General features: G+C 38.7%; 1 protein-coding gene across 9 annotated transcripts in view; it reads left to right on the forward strand.

Annotated features, from left to right (window-relative positions):
* MYRIP (myosin VIIA and Rab interacting protein) overlaps positions 1-20,838 on the forward strand; it is a 208,743-nt gene that overhangs the window by 80,580 nt on the left and 107,325 nt on the right. For all 9 annotated transcript variants that reach the window (XM_030265134.4, XM_041714512.2, XM_030265139.4 and 6 more), the window contains exon 3: positions 14,856-15,077. In XM_030265134.4, coding sequence (XP_030120994.3) covers positions 14,856-15,077 — 222 coding nt within the window. The remainder of the gene's footprint in view (positions 1-14,855; positions 15,078-20,838) is intronic.

Below are 20,838 nucleotides of genomic sequence, written 5' to 3' on the forward strand. Positions count from 1 at the left end.
TTGAATGGAACATTAGACCTGCTTAAATGAAATACTTACATGCTCTCAAAGAGGTTGGTTGGGATTTTGGTTGTGTAATTGTATAAACACAAATATAACAGGCATATAATACGTATTTTTAAATGTTTCTCCAATTTACTTAACTTACTATTTTCTTACTGCATCTCTGTTTCTTTGATCTTTTACAAACTTGCCTTTATATTCTCCTGATTACATAATAAATACGGAAATTTCTACCCTCTTGTAAACAAATATTTTATTGTTATGAGTTTTGAAGAAGTTGGAGTCATTGAAGGTTTTTGAGATTATTGGAGAAGCTTCTCAGCTACACAAAGTAGAGGCAATTTATATAGTTTACTTCAGCACAGCATTTTATTTTACTTGGATATTTGTAGTATAACTTTAAGATAGAAAAAATTGTGCTAACATTCTGGAACAGTGTGTTGAATATAACCCATTTGAATGGAGTTGGACGAGAGCTGATATTGTACTAATTAGCAATAGAGAAGAAAAACTCTATTTGATCTTTTGTATCTTGAAATTTGGAGATATGCAAAGAGAGAAGAAGAGAGGAAGATATTTAAGGGACTTGATTTTCAAGAAAGGCTAAGTCTTCCCTGAGAAATAAGCTCCAGTAAAACATGTGTCGTTCTAGATCTCATAACTGAGGAACCGGATATCTGATCTTTAACATCCTACCTGAGTTATCTGCACTACATGAATAGTATGATCTAATATTCACATATATCTGTGCAGACAGGCTGAAAACATTCAGAATGCAATTTTGAAAAATATGTCTTGAACACAGTGCAAATAACCAAGTTTAATAATGACATTGGGTATCTTTATTGCTTTGCATTGCTTGGTTCATGCTCTGGGGTTTAGCTGGGCATTGTACAGACAAAAATCTCTGAAACTGCTGCTAGCTTTTATAGCATTGCTATAATTATTTATTTATTGAGTGTTATTTGAGCTTATTCTGTTCATTTTCTAGCTATTGAGTGTAGCTGATGTTGATCTGTCCCATGTGAGACCTTAGCTGGTATTTTTGCCAAATTAGAGATCCATTTTTTAAAGTGTGCTGGGGAGCTTAAATGTATTTGTAAAGTGTTTTAAGTACTTCTTGGGCACAGATTGTGATGGCACTGTTCAGAGCTGAACTGAGCTGCAATCAAGGGAAACTTTGTAACTTCAGTGTCTTTTGTGAGGAGGAAATATTTCAAATGCTACGGCTTTCTCCATAATGGATTATGTGTGTTAAGAACCTGTGCACTGTTTGCCTATATAGCAGAAAGATAAATGGTTTGCTTTAATTCCTTGCTGATTTCAAATAATGTTTTATATAAATCACCTGCTCTTCTCAAGTCTACTTCTGGTTTTTGAAGTAAGGCTTTGCTTGGATTCATAAACTACTGATTGTACTCTAAGATTTGTTTTATCTGCTATTGTAATTGCACAGATATAACCAGAGTACTAAATTCCTATAAAGCTTTTATTTTTTTTTTCCTCTCAGAGGGAGACTCCTTGATTATAAGTATTTGTGCATTCCAATTTGTGTTTCAGAGCTCTCAAAAATATTATGTATAATTAGCCTTTTGCTTTAGCAATGAATTAGTGTAACTGTTTATCTCAGTAAAAATAAGCACCTGTCAATCAAAATTTTTAGAAAATTTTTGTGTTTGTAGGTCTGTTAAATCTAAAATATTGCCTTTTTTACTTCTGATTTACAAATGCTGCCACAGTAACTGCAATTTGCATGCTTAGCCTACAGTGCTGGTTTGAAACCACCTTAAAATGTTTAGGAGCAAAGTACAGAACTGTGTGAAAAATCATATAGCCTTGTATGTCTAGAAAACCATCATCTTCCGCTCTCAGTATTTGCTTATATTTTTCTTACTCTTAACTGCTAAGGTAAGTGGCTTCTAAACTGCCAACAACTAATTCTTGATTACTTGCTTCTTCCACCTGTGCTTTTGGGGAGACCTACTTGCCTTTTGGTTCTTATGGTCCACCTTTGACCCTCTATGACATATTTTCTGAATTTAACTTGCATCTTTTCCATTATGATTTTAGTCTAGACAGAAAATACATAAAAGTGTGGCATAGGATGGAAGTGAGCAAACAAACAGAAAATGAATGGTAATTGCTTTGCTTTCTGTGGAAGGGAAAGGAATGAGAAAGTACCTCCATGGTCAGGAAATATTTCTGGAAAACATAGTTATGCCTTGTCTAAGCAGTAAAATCTTGGTTGTATATGAATTTTAGAACTGTTTTGAAGGAGATCTCCACTTGCATTTCTCTTGCCCTTTAAACATCCAATTGGTCACTCCTTAGTCTTTTCACATATTTGCAACTAAATGTATAAAACTAAACTGAGCACTTCATTTATTAAAAAGAAATACTTCTTTTGTCAACACTAGAATTTTTAATTGTTAATTGTATAATCTTTAATTATATTGTAATGGTTCCCACTGGAGGATCTTCTTCCACTTGCAATTTATTTAAATGCATTTTGATATTTGTTATAAATCAGGCAATATTTCACTTACAGAGGTAGTCCCTTAGTCCCTTGTGATGACTTAATCATGCAAGCTTTGAAGTCCTGAATTTATGGACATGCCAAGGCTTTTATATTCTAGTTATTTTGAAAGATGAGTGTTTCATAGTCACTCCTCTTTTTTTTTTTTTTTCTTAAGAATAAATGTTGGATTTTGAGAACAAATTGTTACTTTAAAAGCAGTAGTTCTCCTTTTGATGTACTTATTTTAAATCACTTACAGTCACACATCAGAGGCAGATTTGGTCTGTAATTCAGGTTATGGTGCATCATTGCAGAAGAGGGCTGTAGGAGGGGACTATCTGCTGACAGTTCTCTGCCCAGCTGCTGTCACTCCAGCAGCTCTGTCCAGAAGGTAAATACAAGCTACATATACCTATAAGGAAAGAGGCTTGGTAGAGCTTTGGTTTCATTTGAAAGCATGGTAAGGGAAGGAGGAATTAATTGAAGCGCAGACATATGCTACATAGCAGAAAAGTGTGAGAAAATATGTGTTTTCCTGAGAGAATCCCTGGATTACTCTGTACCCATTTTCTGCTGCTGAATAAAAACTGACAGTCTGACCATCCTCTGGTAAAGTATTTCAGGCCATAGCTACAAAATGTCTCAAAATTAAATGGGTGTATGATATATTGAACTTCTAATGGTATTCCAAGTGAAATTTTTAAAAGCCCATGCACAATTCTTCTGGCCCAGTGATTTCTTTTAAAGGAAAAAGAATTCCTAATTTGAAGCTACAGTTTTGGAGCAAGCCTACTCATCCCCCTCACTTATTACAGCATGGATTACAGGCAGGTTTTGGTGTGCAGAAGCTAGATTCCTTCTGGAAGTAACTAAGTCAGTGTTTCTGAGCCAATGAATCACACAGCCAGACAGGTTCAGACTGTGTGCAGTGCAGGAATATTTGGTCCAGGGAATATTGTCTTCCTGAAGCCAAGCTGTGGATCTACATGCTGTAGGTATAGTCCTTCAGCATTGTCTAGTTCAGGATACTGGTCTGCTCTTGGTGCAAGCAGATCTCAGAAATTCAGACATAGCCAGAGGGTCTGCACCAAATATGCTAACCAAGTCTGGGGTCTGACTGTGCCATACACTCCCCACGGGGGAGATGCCTTCCATTTGAAGAGAGGAAATGCTCAAGGGAGAGAAGAGAGGCATCAGATATCAAATGGTAGTATGCACAGAAGTACCATGTACAGTACCACAGAAGAATAGTAGTATTTGAAACTTTTTTATTACAAAAAAAGTCAGAACAAAATGACATTTCTAAAATTCAAAACACATTATTTTAAAAATGGTGCACGTCTTTTACAGACGTGCACCACCTAATGATCTTTCTGAATTCTAATCGTGAATTAGGTGAATTTCAATTTTTCAGAAGCTTTTGTGTTATTTCAGTTGTTTTGCCATTCTCCAAAGGTATCCCACTGAAATATGTTTGCTGTACTTCAGACTGATAGGAACTAAGTTGGAAGATCAGACAGCACAAACAGGCTGAGAAGAGGAATGAAAATGGCAGCTTTATGAAGTTCCCCTTTGTCCATTTCCCCATGGGACAGATCACTGACCTTATCTGTGTCTGGGGTGAGGCATGCTATCAAGGACTAAGGAAGATTTACTGGGATTCACAGAGCTGTAGGAGCATCTGCACAAAGGGACTTTTATTTATCTCTAGTTGCTTAATATGCTATTTGTCTGATAACCTGGCTTTCCTCTTCTCTAGCTACATTGTCTTGTCAAGGACAATCCATACTACTGTGTTTCCATGGGGATGGGGTATGGAGAGTTCTAGGTGGGTGAGAATCCTGGTCTTCACTTGCAAGGGATATTGAATAATGCAGTTTAGCTCTAAGTGTATGCATGCTTACACACATATGCAGAATAAAACTAAATAGTGGCACTTCTAGTCACAGCTACAGAATAAAGATGATTATTTTCTGAATAAATTCTGAATTATTAGGGGGTTTTATTTGTTTCTTGTGATTGCGTACTGATTTCCTTTCAGTATATTAGTGTGCATTTTTTATATGTTAAAATACCAATATGTTATTAAATTTGCAGAAACATTCCCATAATGAAAAGCTTCTGGATCCAGTTGAGAACATCAACTGTAATACAGCAAAAGTATTATAAAAATGCTAATTGACGATTGTGTCTTTGTTAAATGCAGGTGTTACTGTAGGAGTAGTATATGTCAGTATTTTTTTAAAGGACTACCCAAAATACTTGTGATAGAATGAGGAGGTGGAGGTGCTGTCTATATTTCTTGGACCTTTGCAGACACTTATCTGGCTTGTAAGAAACAATATGGTACTTCATTCAGAAGGTATTAATATTATTGATATGAAACACACCGGGGTAACACATCACGTTAAATATAAAATAAATTCTGTGATAATAGATTCTTTTATCTTCCAAAGTACTTTTCTTGTGTACAGTATAAGTGTGTGGTAGTTTTAAGCTCTAAGTCTTTGTCTTTAAAACAGACAAACAAAACCTACATGGAACTTGCAAATAATTTTGATAGTTAAGAAAATAATTGTTTATATGCTTAAATCTGCAAAAATATCAAGCTGCTATTTTTGACACATGTGAACTGTTTGGAATTGCAGGGCTTGCAGTCGTAAAGCTACTTGAACTGCAGTCTGTGTGGAATATCAAAGAACAGTGTTAAACTATGTGTTAGGTGCATGGGCAGTATGAAGAGGAGTTAGACTAGGGAAGTGGGCTTTAGGATCTGTATTGTGCAGACTTACTGAAAGTACAATGTTGAGTGCTACAGTTGCACAGAATTCACTCTGAGGCCAAGTTAGTGGGAACAATGTGGTGTGATCCTAGGATTTCACAGGAGTCTCACCTGAAACAAGCCCATGGGTGACCTAGAGCATTTGTTAATGCCTTCTGCTCTCTTCTTGTGCCACATTAGGGCTTCAGTGGTTGTTGCAGAAAGTGGCAAAATACTCAGTGGACATAGCTGTGGGAGGATATGTGCTGATTTGTCTTGTATTGCATTCCCCATGGAGGATTGTGGAGGACAGGGCTTTCCCAATGTTCCCACCCCACCAGAAGGCACACACAGCATCACTCATCCTGTCTGTACACAAACCAGGATGAACATCTTTGGGCTGTTCTTTCTAACAACACAGTCACAGTCGTCTGGCACTGACTTGTCAGGCTGAGACCCAGTTCCTTAGCAAGCTCTGCTGTTTGCTCTGCTGCCTGCTCTTGTTTATTCTGCTGTGTGATCTGTGGGGAAGGGTCAAGTAACAACAGCAATTCTAGAACAAATCTTTCTATGCCTGCCTTGCTAGAAGTCCAGCTAGGAAGAGGGAAGAATGACTCATAGTGAATACTTCAGGGATTTTCAGAGCCAGTGTCTGTTACTCTCCTGCTGTATGCTAGCCAGGCTATGAATTGTGCTTTGTGAGGTCAAGCCAGGTGGCACTGTAAAAGGAGCACTGAGAGAACTGTTTAATATAGGAGGACTGTTTCTGTTATTAGAGGAAGTTTTTCAAGTTAATGTGGGCATAAAAGTGGATTCCCAAGTAAGGTAGACTCACAAATGCGACTAATGGTGTATTGCAGAATGTATTGCGTGTAACTATGATGGAAGAGTATGTACATTTAAAAGAACATTTTCACGAAATATTTTTAGGATTTTTGAATTGAAAAATGCTTTATTTTAAAGAATGTTTGTCTGTATTTGTCATTCTCTAGGAATGAACCTGTACTGAAAGTCAGGACCTGATAGGAAAATGGTCTCCAGGGAGAGGTACCAGACAGGCAGTGAGAAATACACTTCAGGGAGAGCAAAATGACACTTGTTGAGAGGAAATGAGATTAAGGGAAATGTAGCAAATACTTGTGTAACTAAAAATCACTATCAAATGTGGGAAAGGAAAAAACAGGAAAGCCATATAAGAAAGGTGGTAAAGCTAATGATGTTTTGCTAGGTTGTTAGGAAGTTTGATAGAATAGTAAAATATAAAGTATTTACGTTTTTGTAATCTAAGAGGAAAATGCCCCAAAATGCTATTGTGAATAATAATTTAAGCTTACCATTTTGTAGTCACATTGTAGGATTGTGGCATATACTGATGAAATTACCAAAAAATCACTCAGATCGTAGTGATTAGGGGTTCAATATGGACATAATAGGGAAAAAAGGGGAAAACTTTCCAGCTTATCATCACTTGCAGTTGTTGTCCATTATGGATACACAGCTTTTGATCATTCTGAGTCAAACTCAGGATTTAACCAGAAGATCCTTTAATTTAACTTGCAGCAAAAGTGCTTGTCCCTGATACTGACACATTATTTCAACTCAGACTACCCTACCTTACTGCAAACTGAGCTGTAACTCAGATAGGAGAGCAGATGAGAAAGAAGGGGGAGGGGGGGGCGGGGCTTAGCATGCAAAAACGCAGCTTTATTTTCAAATGTCCCATGTGGCAGTAAAAGAATGGGAGGCAAAGGAGTCCATACTCATGATGCTGTCTTGAAAAAAATAATTTCAGCTTTCATGTGGAGATTTCCAATGTCCCAAGATCTCCCCAAAATATCTTCTCTATAATTCAACACCTGCTTCACCCTTGTTGCTCCACTTGCCCACAGAAGATTTCAAAGCCTAACAGTAAAATGTGGTGCACAGTCTGTGCTCCTGTGATATCCAAGATGACAGAAGAAAATGGGGTTAAATGCAATGTCCCTGGAAAATTTATGAGTTTATGAAGTGAGAAGGAATTTAAAAGAATACCAGTATAGTATTTATTTAATTTATCTGCACTGTGACCTGTCAGTCAGTTCCAGCTGATGATGGACACTGACTGACAGTGCTTGTGCTGGCAAAAGAAAAGGAAATTTCCCCTAACAGCCATTAGTACAGTGTCTGTAAAGTAATACAGCAGCAGTCATGCATTTTGTGAAACAGCTTTGTCTCAGCATGAAATTGTTAATGGATTAGGATAGAACCTGGTATGGCAAACTAGGTACTGGTCTGAGGAAAGTGCACCACAGTTTGTCTTGGTGCTGACTGGCTTTCTCTCCAGCAAACACAGTGCCTGATCTGCGCTTTTTGACAAGGGTAAGTGTTCTGTATGTTGGCATTTTTCTGATTCTGTCAGCAATTTAATTGGTTCAACTGTGATTAGCTCAAAGCTTCCACAGGTTAGTCTTCATAACGTTTATTTTATAGTATTTAGTAAAAAAAAAAAAAAAAAAAAAAGAAAACCCATCCACAGTGTTTCCACTGTGATGGATTGCTTTATTTTTAGAAAGAGATTGTCTCCAGATCAGAACATAGCACATATACAGCATCATCATTTCCTTGTACTTTTGAAGAGAGAAGGAAAGAAAAATATAGAAAGTGAGATTTGATAGGAAATATGTATTAATTTTATAGAAATTTAATTGTATAGAAATTAAAAGCTGAAGAGGGGAAAAAATCCTCAAGAGATGCTGGTAAGATCTTAAATAAAAGAACACAACCACAGTTAGAGTAATTGGACTGTGAAATATTAATCTTCCTGATTTTTGTACGAGTGACTTACTCATAACTATTTATGAGTTTCTTAGCACTCGACTCCCCCTATCTCCCCCTGAAGACTTTGTGTTTTGCTTTTTTGCTTTAGGATGTTGTTACTTCCATCACACCTCCCCCTTTCCCCCCCATTTATGGTACACTCCTTACTGTCTAATCCTCCTGAAAAATGTCAGCTACTGCTGCTGGACTGATATCCCTCTGAACAGATTAAAGTGATGTGTGTTCCTCCAAGGCTCCCCAAATGTAAATGGCGTGTTTTCACATGTGCTAAGCATGGCTTTTTGATAGTATCAGCAATGTGTAGAGCACTATTTAATGTGCTAAGTGTTAAATATTGCACAAGGCACGGTTGTGATAGTGTTGGTAAGAACTTAGGAAAAAGGCCTTGATTATAAAATAATGAATTAACTTGGCATTTGCTATAGTATTATCCTATGTTGCACTTTTTCAGAGAGCAATTGGAGTTTCACTAGGGGAAATTTAGCAAAGACATAAAAGAAACAAAAGGGGTGGTGTTGTAGTACTGTCTGGAAGTTGTGTTAGATGCCTGTCTTGATGGACAAGAATAAACTACTTTAGAAGAAGAGGCAGCAACAAGAAATTAGCACTGAACCCTAAGAGAGTAAATAGTGATGGAGGCATATGCCTACTGGGAGAATTTGGTTCTTACTGTGTACTGCAGGTGGAAAAGGTGTATGACCCTGTGGGTTCTCTGCTTGTTTTTTCTGCCTCTGTCAAGGTTGGGATTGGAGGCACTTGAGATGGTGTTTCATGTTAAGACTCAGATGTTTATTATTTCTTATCAGTGAAACAGCCTCACAGCCCTGAGTTCTGCAGTCTTTCATTAGCAAGGCACAAAATGGCCAACTGTCTCTTGTTAAAAGGTCTTTTAAGACTAAATTATCCAATTAAGAAAGGACACCTAGATCATTTTCCCTTTTAACCTAATAACTGATCCCTCGAAGCCCACAATGTGGACTTTTCTGTCCAATCACAAAACATCACCCAAACTCATGAAGAAGAAGGAAGAAGAAGGTGAAGAACAACCTGCCTCCACCCCAAAACCTCCATCTTACTTCATATTTATTTCTATGTTCTAAAACTCCAAACTCTAAGTTTTCCACCCTGTGATATTACACACTTCTAACCAACTACACATCCATAATCCCAGTGCTGTTAATCAATTTTGGAACTATTCTCCACAGCCTCAGGCCAAATGCGTCTGTGCCTTTCAGAGCAGAAAGTTTAAAATTCTCAGCATCCAGGATTCCAACATGACCCTGTCAGCATAGAGGTTCAAACCTATTTGCGCCATTCCACAGTTTGAGATACAAGAAACATGGAAAGGATAAAACACTGAGCAGATCTCCTTGGCAATTTTGGCTTGTTCTCTCAGATTCCTGCCCAGGAGTCAGGCTTATAAAACTTCCACTGGGTGGTTTTTCTAAATGTAGCAGCATTTTACTAACCTGATTGGTGCATTTTTGAAGGTTTGGGAGATTGGGTGAAGAAGAGAGGAAGTAAGGACTGAGGTGGGAACTACTTGTACTTATCACAATCTAGGACCTTGAGCATCACATTGAAAACGTGAATGGGAGAGAAATTTCAGTTACATTCAGCCTGTGACTCCTTCTCATTGTACTAGTAATAAAGGAGTAAGAGACTGTCATGTTCTCTACAGATTAAAAGATCTTTACCCCAGCCCTGGCATCTGCTGCACATCTGGCAGGTTTAAGGAGAGTGGAGATGGGAACACTGTGTACACTTTAGCCACTTAATATGAAAATCCCTTTATCCTCCAGCATTGTAGATTAGAGGGTATTGGTAAAACCTGTATTTTTAGGTGATCTTTGTAGCCCAAGAAAACTCCTAGCCCAATATACCAAATTTGGATTGGCTGTGGAAGTGGAAGAACGTGAGGTGCAGTGGTAAAGTGGTCTCTCTGAAAGGCTGGAAATGGGGACCTCAGAACTTGTTCATCTGCTCCCCAGAATACACAGAAATCCAGAATTTTTGCTAAGCAAAAGGCCTCGATAGCTTGTTATGCGTAGATGAGTATTAAGGATGCCTGAACAGAAAAGCATCTGAAGGCATTCTCTTCTGTGCAGGGAAATAGTGTTTCAGCAGTTGTCAGACTAAGATTGAAACCAGTTTTAAGACAATTTAGTGATCTTCATGCGCTGCTCTGAGTCCACTCTGTGAAGTGAGATGGTACAAACAAGTGCTGAGAAAAAAGAGAACCAGTTACCCAGCTGAGCAGAACACTGTTCTCCTAAGAAAAGCACTTTGCAGTGTGGGCTGTGTGTTCATTAGTCTTTGAAGTAAAAAAAGCTCTAAGGCCAATGGATAAACTGTGGCTTATTCCATGAAATAGGTGTACTTTGAATTAAGAGGACAGGAAACAGAAGAAACAGAAACCCTCATCTGTAGTACCAAAGGAGAAAGTTTCTGTCTGTCTTTGATAACTTGTAAAAGCCCTTCTCTGTCCATCAGGAGGGAGTGAGGTGAATCTAGGAACGTTGTGCTTCCATTTTTGTCTTTGCCTGTGCAGGCAACTAGAATAGATTTAGCCTCTACTGGGAAAAATACAAGGTGTTTGAACAGCAGGAAGAATTGTATTTATCCATCACTTAAGAAGGCAACAGAGCAAATGTTAACCAGTCCAGCTGGACTTGGCTTTAAACTGCTAGGTTTAAACTCCTGAAATGGAAACTGGTTTGAGACAAGAGTAAGATGGTACAGCCCAATAACTAGGCTCATAGAAGCCCTTAGAGAAGAGCAGAGAGCTGCATTTTGGGGAGTCCGACAGACAGACTTGCTTATACAGACTCTGTCTTGGAGCTCAAGCCAGCCTATCAAGTTTTCACCAGGAACTGTTCTCTTTGTTATATGAAAAACAAGGGGGATTTTTTTTTTAGCTTTGTGTTGTAATACAATTGCCTGTTTTATGGACTCCTTTCCATTGCTGCACCCAGAAGTTTAGAAATTTATTAGAGGAGAAGGCATTGTTCAGGCAAATGTTGAAGAGTTGTGTTTAAACTTGTCATAACAAAACATATTTTTTTTAAGCAAACTATGTAAATGCATTGATAAAAGCTTCTAGAAAAATCTAATATTCATCTGCATATTTTTGAACTTATTTGGAACTTGAAACTCATAAAATGTTCATTGACAGAATTGGTTTTGGTGATAGACATGTTGGATATCTATTAAGTATTTTTTGCTTCTTCTGTACTTGTAAGCAATTGGTGATATGCAACCACTCCCGAAAGAAAATGAAACTCAATCTGAAATTCATTCACGCAGCAGGAGTTTTCTTCTCCACAGGTGCTTATTACTATGTTGCACATAACCGCAGTAGTTGAGCCCCATCAGTTGTGACTTCTGATTAAATTCTGTCATTTGTCACTCCCACTGTTACATGCTTACCCCAACAGGCACATTTTTTTGTGAGTTTGTATTTTGTTGCTTGTTTATTTGTACACATATTCCATGTATAAGTCTCTGAATCCATTAAATCCCCTCCCTGGGGAAGTAAGCAGGCGCGAGTGCAGATTCAGAGAGGGAGAGGCAGTGTTTTGTTGGAGGAAACAGTGTTACATGGGGAGGAAGGGGCTATGTTTGCAATGACTGGGTGGTTCTACCTTCTTCTTAGAAATAGCTCCTGCACCGGTGGCTGTCACCTTTTTGGAAGTGAGTTTCATTTTGTGAGACAATCAGTTGTTGTTGGCTGCTGCCCTTTCCTTAGAACATTCTTAAAATCTTCTTGCACCAAGCGATTTGCATGTTCTGAAAGTAAAACCTGAGATTCTCAAATTTGGGGTGCCTCGAGGTTCACTTTGTTCTCCTGAATTTCAGTGCAACAAACTTTCTCAGTGTGTTGGCATTGATGCCTGCATTAATCATCCCACTCAGGGTGATCATCCGGCTGGAGTTACATCCAAGTAACATTTTCTCAGTATTGCTAAGAGTAAATCAGTGCCTACTTTTCACTTCAGCTGATTTTCCTCAAACTAGGCAGGCTGAATTGCCCACCAGAGTTATACAGCACTTCGCTTTCATATGAAACCCATGTTTTGCTTCCAAGGAAAGAGTGTGGAGAAGGAGCCTTTTGGCTTCAAATGACAAATCCAGTTGACAGTCCCTTTTGCCATTTGACTCCTTATGGAATAGCCTTTGGCAGGGCAGTGTGCAAGAACCTTAATTTGTTATAGCTGTCAGAGAGATGTGCATTGCTTTCTTTTCTGTTCTGCCTGCTTTCCTGTGGAAATGAGGGGTTTTTTTCTGTCATGATCTCTCTCTGACAGGCTGTCCAACCCTATCCTATTTACTGTTTTAATCCATTGGCCAATTTTAGTACTATTTATCACTGAAGCAGATGCCTTAATGATATTGAGTTCTACCACTGTAATGAATACTGGCAGCCAGATAGAGAAGAGAGATGTAATTAATGCCTGTTCTGATGAAAAGATTTCAGCAGTGTGCTCAGTTTTTTGTAGGTATCAGGCTTTATTAGCTCTGTTGTGAACAAAACTGCCTGGGTTTATATTGTAAGCATTATTGTCACCCTTTAATGGTGGCTTTGCCTCTGTGGTTTTCTTGCTATATCATGCATCAGAGCCCTAATGAGTGTTCAAAATGCCGCTGAGCATGACAGTGTTGAGTGTGTGGGCTGATGCTACCAAGCATCAGCATTACTAATTCTGGGAGATATCAGAAATCCATAAGGACAAAAATCTCTTCTTTGATCACTCTCCCTGACCCCGACTCCTTAGCTGTTCTTGTTTTATGGGAGGGCCAGCATCTGCTGGCTGGGGTCTCCATCCTGAAGCAAAGATTGCAGCATCTTGGGCTGCCAAACACTTCACCATCTTTTGTCCTGGGACCTGGGGTTCCTGCCTGACCTTCTGTGCAGAAACAGTGCTGTGCCTCAGCTCTGCTGCGTGCAGAGCAACATCCTGCTGTGGTGAAGGAGTGACGTGGAGACAGTTCACTTCCTCTCTTGTTCCATAAGAAAGATTGCACATGTAGTACCATGGTAGGAGGGATTAATGGAGATTAAGACAAACTAGTCTAAGCATCCCACTGGGATAGTTCCATCAGTTTACCAAGGAAGCCAGTTTGCTTGCATAATTCAGACATTTCCTCTCTTACATGATAATCTCTTACCTTTTGCATCTTGCACATTCTGTAAAAATGTGGCAAAACAGGCATGTTTTTCCATCAAGACAGAAAAAGAATCATAAAGATTATTTACTTGAAATTGTGAAAAGTATCTGTTTGAGCACCTATAGTCTAATTTAGTCAAACCCTTGTACAGGGTTCAAGTAGCAAAAACACACATTATTTTTACATTTTAAATGTATTAAAAGGCATATATTTAAAATACACTTAAATGGGTTATATGGTTTAGATCACTGCTTTACTTGTCTTTTAGATTTGAGGTTTAGAATTGACCTGTCAGATTTTCATAAAACAGGCTGGTTTTATTTTGAGTTAGGAATCTGAGGCAGAAGTGGCAAATAAGGTGATATATAGCCCAGTAATGTGATTCTTTTAAAATTCCAGGCTTGGCTGACAGTGATGTTCATAGATGATCTTGGTTGAGTTCCTGAATAAGTATGCAATAAGTGTATTCTTTTATTCGTGTTGCAAGATATTTAAACATTAATTTAAGAGTAAGTCAGCGTGTCATGAATAAATACTCTTGCGGCTTAGTCTGCTTTGTGGTACCTCTAAATTTTATTTAGTCTTTTGTGTTACTCTAGTCTTATAAGTGATTTTTATCAGCAATTGGAAATAGTAAGGTACTCTCCACTAATTCTGAGAAATAGAGAGAATGAATGTAAGTGTGTGCACAGTGTGTTAAAAGCTTTTATTTTACTTGTTTTCCATGATACTTATTTTTTTTCTCACAGGATATGTTCTAGTTGTACATGCCAGAAAATGTGTGATGAGTTTCCAGACCTGTCTACCTTTACAACTCTTCCTCCTGCATGTTTTTTTATTACTCCTATCATGGAATATATTGCCTAATTTGTAAATATCAAAAACACTGTAAAACTGGAGATAGCAATTTCCTTAATACCATGCATTCACAATTTATTTCATTTTTCTTAAATAAATGAGCTTGTATGCTGAAATACAGGAAACTTTATGCAGAGTGCCTACAAATACTTTCACAGTTAGCAGTCATCTTAATATTGGTCCTAACTAGTAGAGAACCCGAAACTTTCTGAAATGAAGGATATCATTAATGTTGCTTGACAAATTGGAGCTATTATGAATAATATGACCATATGGGTCAGAACAAAACAAACTTTTTGTTTTCAAAACTATTGGTCAGAAGGATTTTTTTATTACTATGCACCAATCTTTTTGACTTCCATAAACTGATTTTTGATTTGTAAAGGGTTCTGAGAGTAGCCCTCAATTTTCACATGGTCTCTATAGCTTAGCACAGCCAAAGTGCCTGGAGCAGCATCCTGGCTTTCCTTTGGGTTGTCTCTCTGGAACTGAGTAAATTTTGCTCTGGTTTGTGACTGAGGTAGAGAGTTTAAGTGGGTTGGCCATGGGTGGCTTATGGGAATATAGGAATTTTTGCTTTCCAATTCTAAATTTAGAATATGCATTTCTCATATTCATTTCACATCTGCGCAAGTTATTTGAAGAATATAACATGAATACATGGAAAGAGGATGAACATTTCCCATTGAAATTTTGTTTATATTTTTGTTCTTTTCCTTTTCATTCCAGTGAAATGAAGCAGAAGTTGGATGAAGAGGGTAACAAGTGCAGCATCCTTTCCAAGCAGCAGAAGTTCAATGAGCACTGCTGCATTCGCTGCTGCTCCCCTTTCACATTTCTTATCAACAGCAAGCGACAGTGCCAAGACTGCAAGTACAACATCTGCAAGAGCTGCAGCACTTACCAGAAGAAGGAGAAGGCTTGGATTTGCAGTGTCTGTCAGCAAGCAAGGTAAAAACCTATTCTTCAGCAACATGTGCAAGGCAGCTGTGACCTGACCTGATCTTTTCCTTGTATTTGTCAGTTGTTAACTCTGGTGGGATAGGACACAAAGTACCTGTTTATGTAGAGGTCGATTTATTCCTAATGTGCCTGTTTTTTGCAGAGGTTAATTTGTTCTGAGAGTGTTTGGTTACCTGTTGAATTTTCCAGGCTTGTTTAGCTGGACTGATGTATCAGCAAGCAGTAATTGGGCATAGCTTGTGCAGGACTGGGATGTCCTGAAACACCTGGGTTACTAATGGAACCTGAGCACAGATGGTGGTAAGACAGTTAATAGTTTGGCAGCTAATCCCATTGATGGGTCAGAAATAGAAGGAAGAATATTTATGAATAGATAATCCAGCTGTGACTGTGTTTTAGAGTCCTTTTCTAAATGCCTGCTTATTGGTGGGGATGCCTTGAGCTTACTTTGGCAGGGACCCAAAGAAAATAGTGGTGCAACCTGTTATAATTCATAACATCTGCTAAAGAATATGCTGCCAGGTTTCTATTTGCAGAGGGTATCAGGGATTTACTATCTCACCCTTCTGAGGGTAACAGAGCCCCAACATTTAAAGATTGCACCAGAAAAACAAAGCAAAACACTTAACAGCAGCAGAGGGGCCATTCCTTGTATGTGACTATGATAGTCTTTGTCTCCAAGTTCCAAAAGCAGCTACAGCTGTGGTGCCATAGTCCTGACCTTTAACTCAGACAAGAAGGGTGAATGAAGTAACTTGATTCCTTATGGTTTAATTTTGACCACTGGTGACTAAAGCAGCTGAGCATATGTGACAAGAATGGCTGTTTATTCTTTATCTTTCTCTTTAGTGGAGAACGCCCGATGAAGGCAAGAGACAAGTCCCTTTGCAATGCTTTATGATACTCCCGTGCTCACCAAAGCCATACTATTCCCTCATGTTTCCCATTAACACCCATTTAAAATCACAGAATCATTTGGTTGGAAGACACTCTCAAGATCATCAAGTCCAACCCATGCCCTGACACCTCAACTAAACCATGGCACAGAGTGCCACATCCCCTCTTTTTGTAAACACATCAAGGGGTGATGTCTCCACCACATCCCTGGGCAGATAATTCCAGTACTTTTTTACTCTTTCTGTGAAAAACCTTTTCCTAATATCCAACCTATATTTCCCTTGGCACAGCTTAAGACTGTGTCTTCTGGTTCAGTCAGTTGCTGCCTGGAGAAAGACATCCACCTGACAACAGCCACCTTTCAGGAAGCTGTAGGGAGTGATAAGGTCACCTCTGAGTCCCCTTCTCTCCAGGCTGAACAACTGAACAACCCCAGTTTCCTCAGCTGTTCCTCAAAGGGCTTGTGTTCCAAGCCCCTCACCAGCCTCGTTGCCCTCCTCTGGATGTACTCAAGTGTCTCAAAGTCCTTCCCAAACTGAGGGGCCCAGAACTGGACACAGCACTCGAGGTGTGGCCTCACCACTGCCAAGTACAGGGGAAGAAGGACCTCCCTGGGCCTGCTGGCCACACTGTTCCTGATACAAGCCAGGATGCCATAAGCTTTCCTACAAGATCTGTGAATTAAGTTGTGCCCTTTGACAGAGGTCCTTAAAATCATAGGGATCCCAAACAATGCCAGTTTCCAAACGTCAGTCTTCTAAGGAAAAGGTGGTTATGTTTTCTGGGGCAGCTGATCCTTCTGTGCTTTTTACCCTGGAAAACCTACAGAAACCCCCTTTTCCCTGGTGAAGAGGCAGATGAATGATAGGGGGATCTTTTCCAGCAACACAGAAGGCTGTGGAGCCAGTGCTTGTTTCTACCTTAGTCATTCAATCATTTAATATGGCATCTCTTTCTTCCGTTTATCCTGTGTTGACCCATACGGGCAGCAGAACAGCAGCCAGGCTTGTGGATGCTGATGAACTGCACTTAAAATACCTTTTGCTGACTCCACAGAAAATGTCTCAGAAGAATTTAATTTCAGAAGAAAAATCTGTAGCTATATCATAAAAATGCTGTTTCTGACCCTTGAAGTCAGGGCTTTGCCTGTAACTCAGTTATAAACATTTTCTTTATTTATGAGCCCTGAGAAACAGCTTGAGTTATTTTTCAGTGAATAAATTAACTAACACTGTTGCTAATCATTTTATATTCTGGTTTATTGGACTGTGCTACATGCTGTAGGTAGATCAGGGGCTAGTATTCCTCAGAGACTGCTGATGTATTTTGATTTGGTGGGGGCTTTTTTTTTTGTATTTATTGGTGGGGGGGTGGTGGTATAACTTTTGGGGTTTAACTCTCAGTCAGTATTTCTTCCAGGGAAAAGCACAACAGTATTTTTGAGTTCCTCTCATCTTCTCAGTGAGTTATACCTCAGGTGGACTGTGTTCTCCTGCCTCACCCAACCTCCTCTACTTGTGTCTTTTATTTTTAGGTTTGATAAGGCAGCACAGGTAGTGGAGGTGGTTCTTGGTTTAGCTGTTATTTACCTGCACATCTTACTGCACAACAGAAAGTGAGCTCTAGTGGGATAGAAATATCTGAGGACCATGTTCTACACTCAAGAAAAGCTGACATGGTGAGTTAGTCTTTCAAGGCTTGACGCCAGTAGAGATACCTGTTCTGTTGATCTTCATCTTCCAAGGCAGCCATCTACATTAGCATTGAGCAGAGAGCAAAATTCAGATCACCATTTGAAACATAGAACATCTGTAGAAAATCAGTCAAAAAACTTAGTCTCTGCTTCTTCCAAAAGCAGGAAACTCATCATTAAGCCAGTGAAAACTTTGGTGTTTGAATTCCTTTAAAGCACATCTTCTGTTACCATACATCTTTTAAAAGTTAGAAAGTCAGCTTGGTATGGAATCTCATGCTCAAAAATGTCTTTACAGCAATGTCTGAATTAATCTTGTGAAGAACAGGAGAACCTTCCTTATATTTCCCAATTTCCCAGATTTAGCACACATTCTGCAAATGCTTTTTGATTTAGATTTGTTTCTGAATACTATTATTAATGTTCCCAGGGGCTTTACCTCTCGTGAATCTTTTTAGTCTGTAAGTACTCTTTGATAAAATTATAAAATACTAATTTCAAGTTCGTGATTTCTGTGTAGTGCTGTTCCGATTCTTGCAAAGCCTTGTGCAATATCTCCTTGTTAGACACCTGTCAGACAATGTATTTAGGCAGCTTGCTGAGGTCTGTATTTTTTAAGTCCTCTTGGCTAAGTAGACTCCAGGCACAGTTTCTTTGCCCTCTGGATTAATGCTTTTGATGCCAGACACAGAAGTTCTTTGCTCATTTAGTAGGCATGCTTTCTATGTGTCTGAGACCACTTTTCCATTCTCCAAGGAGTCATATCCCAGAACACCCTGCTTGTGGTATTCTGCTTTCTAGTTTAACACTTGTACTAATAAAAATAATTTCTTTTTTAAAAAGCATGATCCGTTAAAATACATATTTTTGCAGGTTTTTTAAATTAATCATGTTTTACTTCTGGACTGATTAGTATGAGTATGTAGAGTCCAATCCAAAATAAGGTGTACAAACATCTGGCTGTCCACCTCAGCCTTTCATGACTACCATGCATGAATTACCCTGCATTCTTGGTTCACTTCTTCTGGTCTTGCCATCTGTATGTCAAAAGATTTCTGTCTCTGTTGTGAGTGGGAGCATGGGCACCTAATCCTTTCATGCCTTCACATCCATCTGTCCTGTTATTTTCTCACGTGTTCTCAAAACTCTTGCTCAGGTGGTGAGAGTTTATCACTTAGCGGACTCCTGCTTTGCTTTCTTGAGCCAGGCCATGGGTGAGGGGGTCTGCAGGAAGTCATTATTCTGCTTTATAAGAGCTGCTTTGTTGGTGGTGGTCCTTTGCTAGTAAGAGTTATTAAGAGACAGAGACCCAGACACTGGTCCTTTTCTCCTTTATGTCATTAACTAGTGAAAAGCACAGTCATGTTGCCCATACTCAGACTTCCTGCAGTCAAAGTAGTGTTTTGGGTGGCTCAAACTGGGTCTCAAAAGTCATCACACTGGTTGCTTGCAGCACAGATTTATTTGAATATTTAAGAGAACTACTCTGTTTTCTGTATACCCAATATAACTGCTACTTTTAAAAATGAGAAAGCAAGGATATAGCAATTACCTTCATCAGCTCTTCAATACAGAGTTGTTGTTGAATGTTCCTTACATTTTATTTTGAGTTTGTTGGAGTTCCTTGTTGAATATAACTGGACTGTAACAATTTGCATTGGTAGCAGATTTAATTGTCTTACTGGAATTTGATAATTAGTTAGACTACTTATATATGCATTACGTTTTTTTAATGCACATCAAAGTGAATGTGAGAAAATGCATTAAGGTCTGCTCTCCCTGCAGTACCCAGTACATTTTTCTGCAACTAGCATGTACTGGGATTAACACTAAAGTAAAAATGGAGCAATGCTTCTGATAAAATGAAAATTGCAACATAAAAAAGAAGTCTAGACTCACTTGGCAGGCAGAACACTCTTCAAATGGAAAGGAGCTTTGCCAGCCTCTGGAATAGTCCTAAATAAAACCTTTATATTTCATATGGGTTTTTTTGGAGGGCTCTATAAAACAATGTAATATGTTTTAATGTCAGAAGAACAAAGCATGTATTTGTAGAAACATGATAAAGTTGAAGTTAGCTTGCCAAAAGGTATATAATTTCTGTTTAGCTAATGCAAGGCTCTTTACAGTCTCTATAGGGAAAAAGAGAAAAAAAGCAGAAAATTTGACAAAACCTTGATATTGTACTTGAGGAAAAGTAGTATTTCTAGTTAATAACTGAACTTTGTATTTGTTTATTCAGTGCATTTGGCTGCAACAAAACCAGTCAGTTTCAGGACTTAGTTGTGGAAAACTAGTGAAGATATAATGCTGCTTAGCAATTTTGTTTTGCTTTCAAGCAGGCTCAACCATCTGGTAAAAGGAAGCCGAAATGTATTTTAGGTAGTCTGCCTCAGACACAGCTCAGAGCTTTGTGTATAGTTTTGTGACAGTTGCTATTTCTGCTCTTTGAGGTCCCTGTCTGACATTAGTGAGAACTTCTACAGAACTTGGAAGCTGTGACATTGTCAAGTCAATGCCAGGAAATGTGTTTTTGCTTCTGAGAGCATAGAATTATATAGGAACATTCACTTCCTCTGTGGCATAGCACAGAAGATAGTCTTAGTTCTACCATGTGCATGTTGTCTTCATTTGACCCATACGGATCTTGTTTTGCTTTTTTGTAAGTTCTCTGAATTATTCCATTCGTATTGTACTTAAGAGATTTACTAATTTTAAGTAAATTGCAGTGAAAATTATTTTTCTCAGCTGTATATACTTGTAGAAATTGATGCAGTTCCTTCCAAAAATACATGCTGCTCTGTTCAATTTTTTTTTCTTTCCCCTTTTCCTGCCACTATCTCTCTGTTTTGTATCCTGTCGCTTGACCTCCTTGCCCTTACCATGCTTCAGCACCACAGTGGATCACAGACACCATATCCTTTTTCTCTCTGTACCTATGGAGAGCAAGGACAAGAGCTTGATTTTGCCCAGGGGCCAAGAACAGTTTTTTGGTTTATTCAGTTGTTCCCTAACTGGAGGAGAAGAGAGAGAAATGTGCAAACTGGTTGCTTTGACAGGTTGATCTCTGCTGGGTTTTTTGCTATACTGATCTGTCTTAATTATTTTGAAGTATGCATTGTGAAGAATTTAGTTTCTGCTAGACAGAATAAAGCTGAA

The sequence above is a fragment of the Taeniopygia guttata genome, chromosome 2 (assembly GCF_048771995.1).
Source record: "Taeniopygia guttata chromosome 2, bTaeGut7.mat, whole genome shotgun sequence".
Taxonomy (NCBI): domain Eukaryota; kingdom Metazoa; phylum Chordata; class Aves; order Passeriformes; family Estrildidae; genus Taeniopygia; species Taeniopygia guttata.